We start from the raw sequence: 14,717 nt of genomic DNA, 5'->3' as shown, positions 1-14,717 counted from the left end.
AGTCAGCAGAGAGGCATAACCTCTTCGCGTCTACACCACCATGAATGCCAAGCAACATCAACCAGTATCAAGTCTACTACGTAGTATAGAAGTGATCACGGATATCAACCTGTGATACCAACAGTATTTATGAAAAAAGGATTCGAGAATTAGAAAAAAGGGATGCATGGGACAGATCAGATACGATGATGGATGCATGTGCCGGCAAGGCTGATTTCAAGGCAATCTGCGGTTACAGGGGGAAGTTGAACTCGCATTGCATGCTGCATAGCTGCGCAAAAGTTGACATAGCCTCATTATATCCATAGTCTTCTTTCTATAAGCCCCTTTTTAATTGTTCGCGTGTTGTGTTTTGAGGGTTTTGGGACATTTTGTATGTATATTATACTTGTATTCTAGGTAGGTTCCAGAAGTTCAAGGTGGCAAGGTGGTAAAGTGGGAAATACAGGTGAAATTCGTTATATAGACGTAGGTATCAAAGAAATCAAAAAATATATATCAACCCCCTATCCTAAACTCGCAACATTGAACTATTAAAAAGTCAGTAACTATACACCTTTTCTGCTGCTTGAGGAATAAAAACTTACCGTCTCCGGGCTACAACTCAGTTCTTCAAATGCATCTAAAACATCAAAACCCATCCCCAACAGCGTATCCCGCTCCTCACCCGCCACCCAGTTCAACACACACGTACTCGCCCTATGCGCTTTATTCTGCTTGATGCCCAACAGCGCCAGGCCCTGCAGCACAATCGCTGCCTGCGGACTACTAGGCACAACAGGCGCCAAGATCCCACCCACAGTATCGCCCGCTGCTTGCAGCACAGGCAAGTACGTCGCAAGCGGTGTTTCCTGCCGACAGATGATAACGGTCCCCACAAGCGCGCCATCGACCGGTGATTTCGCCCTCACGATCCCGCACGCCTTGTGATCCTCAAGCGCAAGCCGATACAGCTCGAGGACTTCGGGCCCAGCATTGCACCGCACGTGCTCCAGCACCGTCTCCGAGTTCTCGCTCCCGTGGATCAGATCAAACGCGAAGCTCACCCGCTGAATACTCTGCAGCAGGCCCTCGGGCGGCTGCCAATGCGACAAATTACGAATCGTCAGAGTGTACAATAATCTCGGTCCCAGGATATCCCATCCGTTGTTGGCAAACCAGCGCTTCAAGCGCGCGCCCTCTGATAAATCGCTCATGGGGATCCCTAGGTAGATACCGGGGAGTCCGGAACCGAGTTGCAATTTCTTGATGCCGGGTTTTTGGACCAGCCCGCGGACGGCACGTTGGTGCAGTGAGTGACCGATGGAGAGGTTGCGTTTCGCAGGGTCGACGAAAAGGGAGCCGATCATACCGGTGGAGGCGTAGAAGTAGGTGGAGCAGAAGCCGAAGAGAGCTTGGGTGCTGCTGTTGCGGACTACGTAGTGGGACTCTTCAATTGGTTCACCGGATTCCGAAGGATTGGACTTGTGGCTGTTAACACTTGCCGTGAAATATTTAAAATTGGGGGGGAATACTTACCAATTCGAACGATCCAGCTGTTGCACCTGATAATGCGCATATTTGGTTTGGCGGTGATGTCTTCTCCATTGTTTTGATGAGAGCTAGCAGACCTCGGTGATCGCGATCTCTGTTCCAGCTCTCGACCAGCCAATGTTGTCTTGACTTTTGAACTTTTCTACTCTTACGCAGTGTGCCTGGTAGGGTGCCTTGTGGAACAAACTCTCCAAACAGGGCTCTGACCAGTGCGCTCATAGCTGTTTCAGTAAAGTCAAAAGTGCAGACATATGTTCCAATTGCTTTGTCCATAGCAAAATCATACGGCGAGCTGACAGAAACCACAATTAGTGACTTCTTCTTCCCGCCAGCAGATAGCATCGAGCACATCATTGCCACATGCTTCGTGAATCCATTTTGGTACAAATTACGGTTAGCATCTGCTGTGATGATAATAATCGCAGCCGCTCTATTGATCAGATTTTCGTGAACTGGCCGGACTCCGTTGGCCGTGTACGAAGTATGTAGTAATTTTCCGTGTCTTTGCCGTGCCAATGATCTTCCTAGCTCTCGAAACACGCCTTCTCCGCTCATGATGGATGATCTATGCACCCATTTATCGTGTTCCGATGGAATGCCTGGTCCATCGGCTACTGCTTTTGTCGCAGCTGAAGCTGGTAAAGGCTTGACCAATGGTGTTAGAAGTAATAGTTCTTCATCCGGGTATAGAGTATTTGAAAGAGGTAAAAGGTGACCTTTGTCTCTCATGATTGTTATCGATTTGTCGTAAGCTTTTGTTGATAGGGCCAAGTGACCAGGGTGTAAGGTTGCCAGGTAATTGACCCCTTCGGGGTTGAGAGCCTTTTCCCATGAAGTACATTTTGACTTCAAGTTTAGCATTCGCCTGAGAGAGATTTGTATTCTCTCTCTTGAGATCATACCATTTTCAATTCCGAGTTTTAGGCCAGAGATGGCTTCTAATTGGACTGTGAACGAGCGGCAGAGTAACACGAGATCACAGCCTGCTTCCACTGCCATGACAGTACCACCTCTCACGCCGATATCGTGGCTGAGAGCGTCCATTTCTAGGCATTCTGATATCGTGACGCCATTGAATCCCAAGTCATTTCTTAGTAAGTCATCCACAACTTGATCACTCAAGCAAGCGTGCATAACATTCATACCTGATGGTGATGTCAGTCAATCCTTCACAAACAAAGATTCACAAAAACGCTTACCAGCATTAGCTATTGCGCAACCGCCAACCATCATTGCATCCAGTCCTTCTCTGATTGCGTTTCGGAAAGGAACCAGGGCGCCAAGACTCAGTTGCTCAAGTGTCTCAGTGATGATAGGCATATCAAGTGATGATCCCAAGAAGTCCAGGTTACCGTATGAAGGAAAATGCTTTCCACACGTGACAATTCCGGCATCTTTGTAGCCGTTCATGGCAGCAATCCCATATTGAGATACCTCTTGAGGATCATCTCCAGTAGCTCTAACACCTAAAGGCTGATATCGAGCATTCGTCAAGACATCCAATACGGGGCCCATGATCATGTTAATCCCGACAGCATTTAGCTCTTTGCCTGTAGCATTGGCGACTTCATATGCTATTTCGGGGCTTCCAGTTGCCGCAACCCCCATAGCGCTAGGGAACTGGCAGATATAGTCATCATCGAAGAGGCTATTGACCCCGCCATTTTCCTGGTCTAAGGCAATGAGCAAAGGAACTGGATGACCAGCATTATGGGCGATTGCTTGTAATTCTTGAACAAGACTTGCGGTTTGTTGTGCAGCTGCTGATGTTAGTTGCTGCTAGAATAGGATTCCGGGATTTTACGAGGTTTTGGTGAAATATGGAGTGCAAGGAAAGAAGACTATGAGCAAGATCAAGAGAATATGAGACAACCATACTGCCCAACACTTTTCAAATGCCTGGCTCAACTTAGGACCGCAGGCTGGTGGTACTGTCCGCCTTTCCTCATTCGTCTATTTTGACAGAGCTAGTCCAACGTTCAGGTTGCACGAGACTATACGCTGGGGATCTGCACATGGAAGAAAGTAGGGTTCACATACATTTCAAATTCTTGGTTGTCAATAGAATAGCACCTAAATGATGATCTTCTATCAAAGTACGAATCTGTGGGGTTACTTCTGTCCCATCGAATCCCATAAAAAAGCAGGCCCCGATTGCCCTGTCAAAGTCGTCAGTGAGTGCACCAGTGTCTTCCATCTTGGGATTGGGTCGAAAAGGGGTCTACTAGCGCGACGACACGCAACGCAGAATCATACAAATCAGGGGATGATTCTGATACGTGTCTGTGTAAGCAAGTCGATCCTTGACCCAAGCACGGAAAGATGATGGATGATGGCGCAACATGGCATAAGCTGGCCGAGGATACTTCACTCTACGGGGACGTAGCGTACTGTAGTCCCTTACGAGGCTCGCGAGGCAGGTACGAGTTTCTACTCTGCTCACGGGAGTGCATGTACATACCAATCGAGCTCTTTCCAGAGCGGGTCCAAGTCCTCTTCGGGCGTCTCCATCTTCACAAGTTTCGAACGGGCCGTCGTGGCTGGCGATCTGCTACCTGTCACCTGGTAGCAGGGGGGTCTCGTTCTCGTATAAACGCGGGCCAACTACACAACCTTTCCGTTCCATTAAGATCTTCTCACATAAGAGCATGTTCTTGGACCGTCGCAACGTTGATGGGCCATGTGAAGGAATGTATGTGATGATTCTGTCCTGTCTCGGTAGCCTCATGGAGGTGATTGGAATCAATTGTGTAAGGGATAAGCTCAAGATAGTAAGCGCTTATTGATGGCCGGAGACAAGAGAGTATTTGCGGGTCAGGTCACGTGCAGGGCACGGCGCATTGCCGGGAATAGATATGAACCGAACATATATATTTCTACTCCAACCTCTTCCCTTTCTCCGATTATTCAAAAGCAACATCTTCATCACAAGTCTGGCGTCTGCCTCTCAGTCGAGGTCGCTTCACGTGTAGAAAACATTGAGCTTGCCAAGCAGCCTTCAAGTTGTTGAAGCTTTCTGTCCGGCCCCTTCGCCTTGGCGCTATCTATGTTATGTATGCACAGTCAAGCATCATAGTGGGACAGGATTGATTGATAACGATTCGGGTGAGACAGTTTTCTTTCCTTCATACTTTTAAGGATCTCCAACCATTTCTTGCGTGCTCTTCATAAACGCATCAATTTGCTGTTTGCAAAACTACACGTTGCTTTCAGACCCAGTAAATGCGGCGAATGCCACGGGCCGATGAGACGTTACATTTAAGCGACTGAGCAACTCCACGATATCTTGCTCCACTCTTATCCCGTCGACTAAGTCATGTCACATTCTTACTCATCGTCACTTGCCGCCTGCTACTTGTCATTGTGGGAACATACCACATAAGAAGGGCCCGTTGAAGCCTTTTGCACTTTCATGTTATTCATCATGTAGTCCTCCAAGGTGATCCGTGGTGTAACGCCACAATAAATCTCATATGCTCAATTAGAACAAAGAACAAAGAAAAACAACAAGAACTTTCACTTCTATTCTTAAATTCAGTCATCATGCCTTCTGCTGTTCCCACGAACAATAATGAGATAATCACCAAGTTTACGAATTGCCGGCTGGTAAAGGGTGATGAGCTGGTAGAGCAGGATCTCTGGGTGAGCTCAGCGACGGGGAAGATTGTCAAGAGTCAAGAAGCTTTCTATGGAGCGCATGCAACACCCGACGTGACGGTCAACCTGGGAGGACGAATAATCTCACCGGGTCTTATTGATGTCCAACTCAACGGAGCATTCGGGTTCAACTTTTCCTCGATACCAGAAGAGCCCTCGAGCTACGGCAAAACGTTGCGACAAGTCAACAAGTCCATAATCCAAACAGGCGTCACATCCTACCTCCCAACCCTAACGACACAACCCCAAGAGGTCTACCACAATGCCCTGCCATATCTCGGTCCATCTGGCGGCCTTCGAATCGCATCAGATGGCGCAGAATCCCTCGGAGCACACTGTGAAGGACCCTTCCTCTCGCCCACCAAAAATGGCATCCATCCCGTCGAATGCATAACACCAGCCTTGAACGGCTTCAGCGACCTCGAGGCCATGTACGGCGCCACCAACATAAATCCCACCCTCGACCCCCTCTCCGGCACTCTCCAAGCACCCAAAATCAAGAAAATCACAGCCGCGCCTGAGATCGGGGCTATGATGCGGACGATTCCAGATATTACCGCGAGGGGGATTGTATATAGCATCGGGCACACAGAAGCAAGCTACGAGGAGGCATCGCTGGCTGTAGCTTCCGGCGCAACGATGATCACGCATCTCTTCAATGCGATGCGGCCCCTGCACCACCGCAACCCGGGCGTTTTCGGCGTGCTCGGCATCGCAGAATCGCTTCCAAGACCGTACTTCGGGATTATTGCCGACGGCATACATCTCCACCCCACGAGTATCAAAATAGCGTTCAATGCGCATCCGGAGGGCTTCGTATTAGTTACTGATGCGATGCATCTTGTGGGGTTGCCGGATGGCGTTTATGAGTGGAACAACGGGGAGAGGATCTTGAAGAGGGGAAGTCAATTGTTATTGGAGGGAACGGAAAAAATTGCTGGGAGGTTTGTCTCTTCCTTTCCTATGCGAGGCAAGCGCATACTGACATTTGCCATAGTTCCATCACCCTCATCGAATGCGTGAGCAACTTCCTTAATTTCTCCGGAGCCACTGTTCCGCAAGCACTGAAGGCGGTAACAGCCACACCAGCTGCTATGTTGGGCTTGAGCGGAGTCAAGGGCAGCCTAGAGAGCGATGCCGATGCTGATCTAGTGGTGCTCGAGGAACAGGTTGATGCGATGGGGAAGAGGAGTCTTAAAGTTGATCAGGTGTGGAAGTTTGGCAGTAAAGTGTTTGATAGATCCCAGTAGACTCTATTAGACATACAGCATTTGCGGCATATAGATTGTAAGTAGATATAAATCCGAAGGTTTCATCATGACCGAAGTCCTCCGACTTCCATATCTTCGCGCCTTCACTGGTGCTCTACTAAGAGGTTGAAAGCTGCAAAAAGTTTAAATGATCACGAGGCCCTTTCCTAGAGGGGCAGCCGAATTGGACCTCCCTGATGTTAGGGGGTGCCAGGTACTAAGCTCATTGCCGGTATTATCGCTTAGCGTATCGAAGTTATAACAAATCAGTCGACTCCTTCCCATACTTGTACTATACATGTCGCTTATTTCAAGGAATTCAGGGGGCGGGGTAACTGCAACTGTCCCCACCACCTCCTTTATTCGCTGAATACCTGCAATCTCAATCTGTATGACCTATCTGTACCCAAACATCAGCTCAAATATCAATCCTAAAGAGCATATCGGAAGCTCGCATTTTCCCAGTCCGTCTCGTCCACCTCCACTAAAACCTCATCCGTTTGCAAATCAACTACTCTAACATCCTCCGCGCTGATATGGGTACCCTGCACCTCATCTCGGCGTTGATTCTCCAGATCTAAACAAACTCTCAATCCGAACTACATAGCTATGGCGATAGCAAGGCCATATATCATAGCTTTATATCCAGTCTGACAGCTGCTGATTAGCTGCCGGAAACCACAACACAGCCTTGAGAATGGACACGGGCTTCCTCCGTATCTTCACAATCACTACTCTTGTTAATTCTGACCCCGACTAACACAACCACTCGAAGGATTTAAATAAGACGGGTAATCGAGATCGTAGCAATCTTGTTGGCACTTGTGGAACTTTACATAGGGATATGCATGACATGTCTGGATGTTGAGTCTCACAGTTGTGGACTTGTACTACTTTATGACCAGGTGCACCTGTGGGAGTTGGCATTGCGTCTAGTACAGGAGAGACGGGCCGTGATAATGGTTCATGACATACTACACAAGAATGCTTTTGGAGACGACAGCGATGATATCTGCGTCATGAAAGTTGGTTTTTGTGCTAAGAGCAAAAGAGTTCACGCAGAGAGACTTGAAAATTTGAAAATAGTGTTGTTGTTCTCGGAAATCTGCCCAGCATTTTTTAAATTGTCTGGCCTGTAGTCCGTGTTCAATAAACTACAACGCATATCTAAAATGCAAGTTAGATCGATCAGTCCGGTCCGTAAAACCCTCCAAGATCCCTTGCATATCAGCTCCTTCTTCAGTCCTGACGCCCTCCCCAATTTTCTTATCTCTCCGACGGTTCTCCCACCACATGTATTGCCTCAAAACCAGTGCAACTACAAACATCCCGCAGTAGCACACAATCAGTCCCGTCAAGGCGGAGAAATATCTAGGTGCTTCTCTCGTAAAGAAAATGTTCGCACCAGCAATATTGCCTCCTGCATAGAAGACAAACCACAACCCATTGGAGAAAGATCGTTTCGTATGGCCGGCGATGTTGGTGACGAGGAGATTCCAGCAGAGGATCACAGGCGCGCCGACGATGAATTGAAGCCAGGTGCAACCAACGAGCGTCCATCGGTGATCAAGAGATGTTAGTCGGATACCTAAGAGACCACCAAGTGGTGGCAGGCAAATAACCGCTAATATAATGCAGCGAGAGTCTCTGAAGTAGCCAGCAGCGAGGCCACATAACGGGACGAGGACGAACTCAAAGGCTCCTGTTGGGAGTTGAAGTAGAGTAGCGTAGATACCGGAAAACCCGAAGCCTTTGATCAGAGCAGATGCAAAGTTGCTAACCCCTCCATTGATGACGCCACAAGATAGGCCCATAATCGCTAGAGCTAGGACCTTGACATCAAGCACTGCTTCAAGTGCCTGACTCCACACGAAACTCTTATTCTTGACCCCAATCATATTTTCCGAAACGCGATGGACAGCGATGACTTTCTGCTTGTGCGACAAGAACTTCGCATTCATAGGACTATCCGGCACAAACCAGAGGAAGACCCAGCACCAGACGAAGTTCAGCAATCCAATGACCAGAAAGATCAATTTCCAGCTTTTCAGACTCGTATTCTCGGCGTGCCCGAGTCCGTAGCCTAGAAGCGCTCCAACCATCGTAGCCATGCCGTTGAATGAAAGGAATACGCACATCCTAATTGGCTGCTCGGAACGCTTGTAGAACATGGACACGATGCTCATGATTGCGGGGGAGATGCCGGCTTCGAACATGCCGAGGATGAAACGCAGGACGAGGATTCCCGCGTAGTTCTTGGCCCAGATGTGGCAGATTAGGACAATTGACCAGAGTAGAATCATGCTCCCAGTCAATTTTGCCACTGGAAGTCTTTGGATCAGGAGATTGGCTGGGATGGCCCAGAAGAGGTAGCCGAAGTTGAAGACTGCAGGGTTTTAGTCCCCTTTCGAGTATATATACAAGGCTTGAGAAATTTCAACTTACTGGCTGCTGTCCATGCATACTTTTGCCTTGGGAGATGTTAGCTTTGTGTTCACAATATACCATTATGGAGTATCAGTTCGCTTGTCTGAGACCGAGCGATTGAACTCAAGATGTAGGGGATTCATGCAGCTTACCCAGTGAGCCCCAGATCCTCCTTGAAACTATATGCAGAGGCATAATTCAGTGAAAGTTTATCTAGGAACTGTATCATATACGTGATGCAGATCTAACATATATTATTAGCACGTGAAAATCCACTTTCAGAGGGGTGAACTCGCGATTGGCATTATATGCCAGTCTATAAGTCTTCTAACTCTGGTAGATTCAGCTTCCAGCTCTTCAGAAGTATATTCTTGAACTTCCTGGAAAAGTTGAGCCCCTTGATCGTGGGCATTGTCGGCGAGCTTGGTTGTGTCACCTATTGAAGTGGCGTGAGGATCCCGGGTAATTCCATCTGGACTATCTGGAGAGTGTGATTTTTCCATGTTAGGAAAAACTCGGCAAAATCCGACTGAAATGATATGGTTTTATTACTGTACTTGAGGAAAGAGAAAGAGAAAGAGGAATGGATTATGTGTATATTGTGAATTCATGTCGGCGTGCGAGTATTTGTACTTAACCTGGCACGATAAGAGCCTAGACGGCCAATAATTAAAAGATAAGAAACACCAGGGGTCTGAGAGTTTTGGGGTCGGAAATCGACGTACAGTAGTACAAATCAAAAAGCAGAAGATCATCCAGACGTCCATTGCCAAAAGTGGGATAGGCCGCAGACGTGACAATGAACCCCGGCGGGCTACTTTTGTTGGACACTTAACCTATTTTCTCATGGTGATGACTGTGACTTATCAGATAGGATACCCAGTGCAATGTATTTTGGATTTTCATTCCTCGTCAAACACCGGCTTAGATTTCTTTGTCCTCTTCACAGCAAGGACCTCTTTTCTCTCCACGTCTGGGTCGACTCGCTCTAGCAGTCTCACCACCCACCAATGTCTGTCTCCCGGATGAACATCACATCGCAACTTGAGCGTCTCCCAATCTTTCTTCCAAACATTCCAATTGACCATCTCAGGCTCCATTTCCACAAACATCCTGCTCATACTACTGATATCTGGCTGGGGGAAGAAATACCGACTCTCGACCTTCTCAGCACCCTCGTAATTTTGAAGTTCGATGATCGAGTCGGTGTCGTGTAGCCAGCAGTCGATGAGCAGAGAAGTAGGATATTTTCGGGCGTATTTTGGGAAGCTTGAGGGGACCTTGATGAGGTCGGTGAAGTACCAGAGACCCCATTCATGATCAGTTTTTGGGTCTTTGAAGGGGTAAATCTCGTCACAGCAGAAAGGTGGCTCGGCGTGGAGAGTGGTTGGGTCGTTTCTGTTGAAGATTAGCAAAACCGTATCGCTTTTTGGGGAGGTAGTGTATACACTTCCACCTTGTCCCCATCTGAATTTTTAGACATCTCTGCTGTCGGACGCTTTGCTATTCTGATGAGATTGATTTTTTGTTTTAGGATGAGTGAATTGCAATTTTTCATAAGAAATAGTGTGAGATTGGATTCACTGTCTCAGGCAGGTGGATGCCTTTTACTTACTCATTGGAAACAGCAAGTGGATGAGATTATAAATATGAGTGACCTAGATTGGGGTGACTTATACGCACATTTGTTTGCTTACATGGAAGTTTACAGCTTTGCTTTGAGGCCAGAACCTTCGATCAATTCTTGCACTCTTTCAGCCACGCCGAATGAGTAGATATATCCGGCACCTTCGACGCCATAAGCATGGACAACATCACCCTCACGCTCAACTCTCAGTCCACCCTTTCTCCCAGGTCGGAATCCAACGATATCTGTAACCGTACTGGTGTCGAGATCTTTAAATGCATCATTAGTAATTCGATTGACCCTCATCAAGATGTCGCTCTTCAATTTCACATCCACTTCACTGTCCAGCCGGTCGCTTTTGATGCCGCCCATGATCACCCCACCAGAATTTGTACGAGGTATCACATAAGTGTATTCAGTGCCCTCCTTCATGACCAGTTCATTGAAGTCTGTCTTGACGAACATGGTCTGGCCGCGGACTGGGCTGACACTCTCATCGCCAGCGAATACCCTAGCCCCAACGCCAGAAGCGTTGACAATGAGCTTCGCCTTCGTAATAGCTCTAACTTCATCGACTGACTTTATCTCTGTTCGAATAAAGTTGACACCTTTGGCGATTAATTTGGCCTTCAACCAAGGTAGCAGCATGGATGGATTCATCGCCAACGCGGTATATTTGATCCCGAAGGTCGTTCGTGGAGGCAGATCCCCGGCAGGAATGACTCGATAGTCTGGCATCAAAGTCTTGTACCATATCTCAGACTCATCGTGGATCGTGTCAAAATACTCTGTCATAGGGTAAACCTTGACACCACTTGAGGGGTCATTGTGAGCAAGGGCCCAGTAAAACCGAAAGCAAGCTGATTGCATGTCCTGCCATAATTTAATCGGGGTTTTCTGAGGGTGAAACACTGCACCGGCCCTATTGAACCATTAGACTCCTAATTGAAACATATGAAAATGAGTCTCGAGATGACAAACCATGGACTTGCCCAATCCAAACCGAGGTCTCCGGGAAGATCCCGTGCCACGATTGTCACTTTGTACTTTGAAGAGAGAACATAGGCAGTTGCAAGACCTGTTATCCCGGCACCTAGGATTCCAACTGACTCTGCCATGGTGTTGTTGGTGATCTTAGAAGAGCTATGGGAAAGGACGACACTGCCGTCTTTAACCTCTATCCCACTTTTCAACATCAGTCGAATGAGTCAGTTATTGAGCACTTTGAGCTACATCTCCTGTATATTTCCGGGTGTACGCTGCTTGTGTAAATGCATGGTGTGGTTCAATAAGAAACACAATATAATTGGGTGCGCGTATGATTTTGGCAGGAATTCATCTTGTGCAAAGAAATGTGGTTGAGAACAGTCACGTGCGGACCAAACTTGGTAAGCCCGATATTGCCAAGGTAGCTCAGTCTTTAGCCCGCGTCGATCAACAACCTCACAGTCATTCTTCCAACAGCAATACTAGCATGTCAGTCGAGAATTGAGCCCCACTGCCAGCAGCCAGCAGCCATCTCATGGCTCGATTCTTTCAATCACGGCTGTATTTCTTGCCTCTTTGAAGGATTTGGTCTGCATATGCAGCACATCTTCATAGCCTCCAGGTAAGCGCCTGGTCGCCATGAGGTCGACCTTGCTTTCTCGTGTTGGTTTGAAACCCCAATGGGAGGCTCGTAAGGCAGCAAGCGGATCTCAGTACTCAGTCCCATACTGAGCTGAGGTCCAGCACGCGGGCTGCAGGCGTAGCGAAATCACTAATTCGCATGAGCCAATTGGAGCATGGTATTCTTCAAACACCAACAGTTGTATATTGACTTCAAAATTTGACCCTCTTGGGTTGCAGTCGGGGGGTGGCACAGGGCGACCTAAGTAGACTCCACACCCTTTTTATCTTGAAGTTTTATTTACCTTGATTTCTTGCGAAACCCTGGACTGCGAGCCTCATGAATGCCACCTCCCTCCGTCGTTCAAAGACGACATAGATGGCTGGTACGTTAGAGACTTGTAGTCATGGCAGTCTCAACTACTAGGACTAGTACTTTCTTAGCATCTTCCACCACCTCTCAGACAGAGCCGATTGTGATCAAGGTAATCAATCACCCTCGATGTTCGTCACTCGACTAGCCCCAATAACACAACATACAGGGTAGCGACTTCTTCTACACAAACGGCACCCAGTTCTTCATCCGTGGTATTACGTATAACATTCCCAACTCAGGCGGCAGATCTGGGTCACTCGGTGACCCAATCGGTCCATATTCATCTTGCGACACAGATAGTACCTACCTCATTCCTCTTGGGGTCAACACCATCTATATCAGCGGGCTACATCAGAAAGTGGACCATACTCTTTGCATGGACACCTTTCGAGACGCGGGGATCTATGTTCTAATCGATTTGGGAGATTATTCGAACCCTGACGACCCGCAAGTTCTTTCGATCGATGACTATACTTCTAGCTCGTGGGACGATGATATCTATTCCAGTTACACCGAGTATATCACCACCTTTGCAAGTTATTCTAATGTTCTTGGATTTGTCGTTGGCCAGAGCAACTCTGACCCTGACCTTTGGTCCAGTCAAAGCTCTCGCGGTATCGAACTTCCCAACGTAAAAGCTGCGATACGAGATACTAAAACATATATGAATTCAAGCGGCTACCGACCTATTCCAATTGGGATCTTGGCCGCAAATGATTCATTCAACAGTGGCCTCGCTGCGTCTTACTTGAATTGTGGGAACAGTAATGAAACAGTCGATTTTTGGGCCATACGGACGACATGGTGTGGAACAGAGGGGCGCGATTTAATCTCTACTTACGAAAGCTATGGTATACCCGTGTTCTTTGGATCCTACGATTGTGATACAACAACAGATTTTGGTGAGGTTGGCTTGCTCTATCGATCCTCAATGTCCGCGGTATTCTCCGGGGGCTTCAGGGAAACTTCGGTTGGTATGTATGAGCTTATAATCAGCAAGTATTACAACTTCCTGAAACTAACAAGAACTTTAGATATCTTGAACGGGTCCACGGATTCAGCGTCAAATTATTCGTTATTTTCTACACAGTTAGCAGGTGTCTCACCAAGTCCCATCCAACGAACAACATATCTCCCCACCAATTCTCGATATAGTGCCTGTCCTACAGATAATAGTACATGGGGTAAGCTACATCAAACTGCACCGTTTCACCCCTCTATTTACTCATCTTGACAGTTGCTTACCAAACACTGCCTCCGACACCGAACCATGATCTTTGTCAGTGCATGTATGACTCCCTCAGCTGTGCAGTGTCTGAGGGATGGGAAGATAGTCAGTTCTGGGACCAAGTCTACCAACAAAATTCCAACGCATCTATTGGTTGGCAACAAAATACAACTGTTGCTTACTACGGCGCCTACAGTAGTTGCAAAGAGTATCAAATGGTATCTTGGTCTATAAATCAGTTGTATCAATCCCAGATAGCGCTCGGGCAGACCCCAAAGTGCAACAACCTTACCAACAGCGAACAGGTCAAAACCCTTTCCAGCAACCCTGGATGCGATGTGCTCGTAGCCGCTGCTGGAACTTTAGGAACCAACACTGTAACAGCTGACCTTGCCGACGTGGCTTCGGCTTCTAGCTCTTCTAACACTTCTCCATTGGAAGGCGATCCCTATCGTTCGCGGTCTTCCCTATCACCCGGGGCGATAGGTGGTACTGTTGTCGGGGTGGTTACGGCAATTTCGATTGCCATTGGGATCGGAATCTTTTGGTGGAGGAAACGGAAAGCGAAAGCCGCCCAAAGGAGCCTAAGCCCCAACGGCCTCGAGGTTGACACAGGACAATCTACGAAGATTGAGCTTTCTGGTGACAGCCTGAAGCCGGAGATGTGGACCAACAGGAATACGACGGAACTTCCTGCCTCTATCGGCCTACGAATACCAGGCTTTGAACACCGGGGATCATATACTCCAGTGGCAAATGAAGAGGGCGACGAGAGTACGGGAGAGGCAGTTGAACTGGAGAGAAATTTTAAAAGTTCACCATATCTCGGTAACAGTCCTGGCGCAAGTCCCAATACCAGCCCCCCCTCAAGGGTCAATAAGCCCGATGTCCCCACGCCTCAGCCAGCAGGTTGCATCATCGGACCCGCGTACCCTGGAGATTGACGCGGAGTTTGCTATGAATCACGAGTATCGAGAGAGTAGCCACCCATCGCAAGCTTCTTGATGTGGC

General features: G+C 47.9%; 4 protein-coding genes across 4 annotated transcripts; 1 reads left to right on the top strand and 3 right to left on the bottom strand.

Moving 5' to 3' along the window:
• Positions 1-548: 548 nt before the first annotated feature.
• nagZ_0 (Beta-hexosaminidase) lies at positions 549-4,095 on the bottom strand (the record flags this gene model as incomplete). The annotated part of the gene is made up of 5 exons (XM_031147393.1): positions 549-1,463; positions 1,519-2,678; positions 2,733-3,293; positions 3,574-3,692; positions 3,977-4,095. Coding segments are annotated over 5 exons (2,874 nt in total), but the record flags the coding sequence as incomplete, so codon positions are not given.
• A 981-nt stretch (positions 4,096-5,076) lies between these two features.
• Positions 5,077-6,440, top strand: amdhd2_1 (N-acetylglucosamine-6-phosphate deacetylase; the record flags this gene model as incomplete). Its single annotated transcript, XM_031147392.1, has 2 exons — positions 5,077-6,134; positions 6,188-6,440. The coding sequence occupies 2 exons, from the start codon at positions 5,077-5,079 to the stop codon at positions 6,438-6,440; spliced, it is 1,311 nt and encodes a 436-aa protein (XP_031007459.1).
• A 1,154-nt stretch (positions 6,441-7,594) lies between these two features.
• On the bottom strand, positions 7,595-9,370 carry LHYA1_G002414 (putative transporter; the record flags this gene model as incomplete). The annotated part of the gene is made up of 4 exons (XM_031147391.1): positions 7,595-8,826; positions 8,886-8,911; positions 9,020-9,111; positions 9,200-9,370. The coding sequence occupies 4 exons, from the start codon at positions 9,368-9,370 to the stop codon at positions 7,595-7,597; spliced, it is 1,521 nt and encodes a 506-aa protein (XP_031007460.1).
• Positions 9,371-9,769: 399 nt separating this feature from the next.
• OXDA_1 (D-amino-acid oxidase) lies at positions 9,770-11,612 on the bottom strand (the record flags this gene model as incomplete). The annotated part of the gene is made up of 3 exons (XM_031147390.1): positions 9,770-10,265; positions 10,577-11,416; positions 11,476-11,612. 3 exons carry the CDS (start codon positions 11,610-11,612, stop codon positions 9,770-9,772), a joined length of 1,473 nt encoding a protein of 490 aa, XP_031007465.1.
• Between the last annotated feature and the right edge of the window lie 3,105 nt (positions 11,613-14,717).

This window comes from Lachnellula hyalina (genome assembly GCF_007821495.1).
Source record: "Lachnellula hyalina strain CBS 185.66 chromosome Unknown contig00027, whole genome shotgun sequence".
NCBI lineage: Eukaryota > Fungi > Ascomycota > Leotiomycetes > Helotiales > Lachnaceae > Lachnellula > Lachnellula hyalina.
Note: the sequence above shows the minus strand (reverse complement) of the source record. Positions and strands in the feature narration are given on the sequence as shown.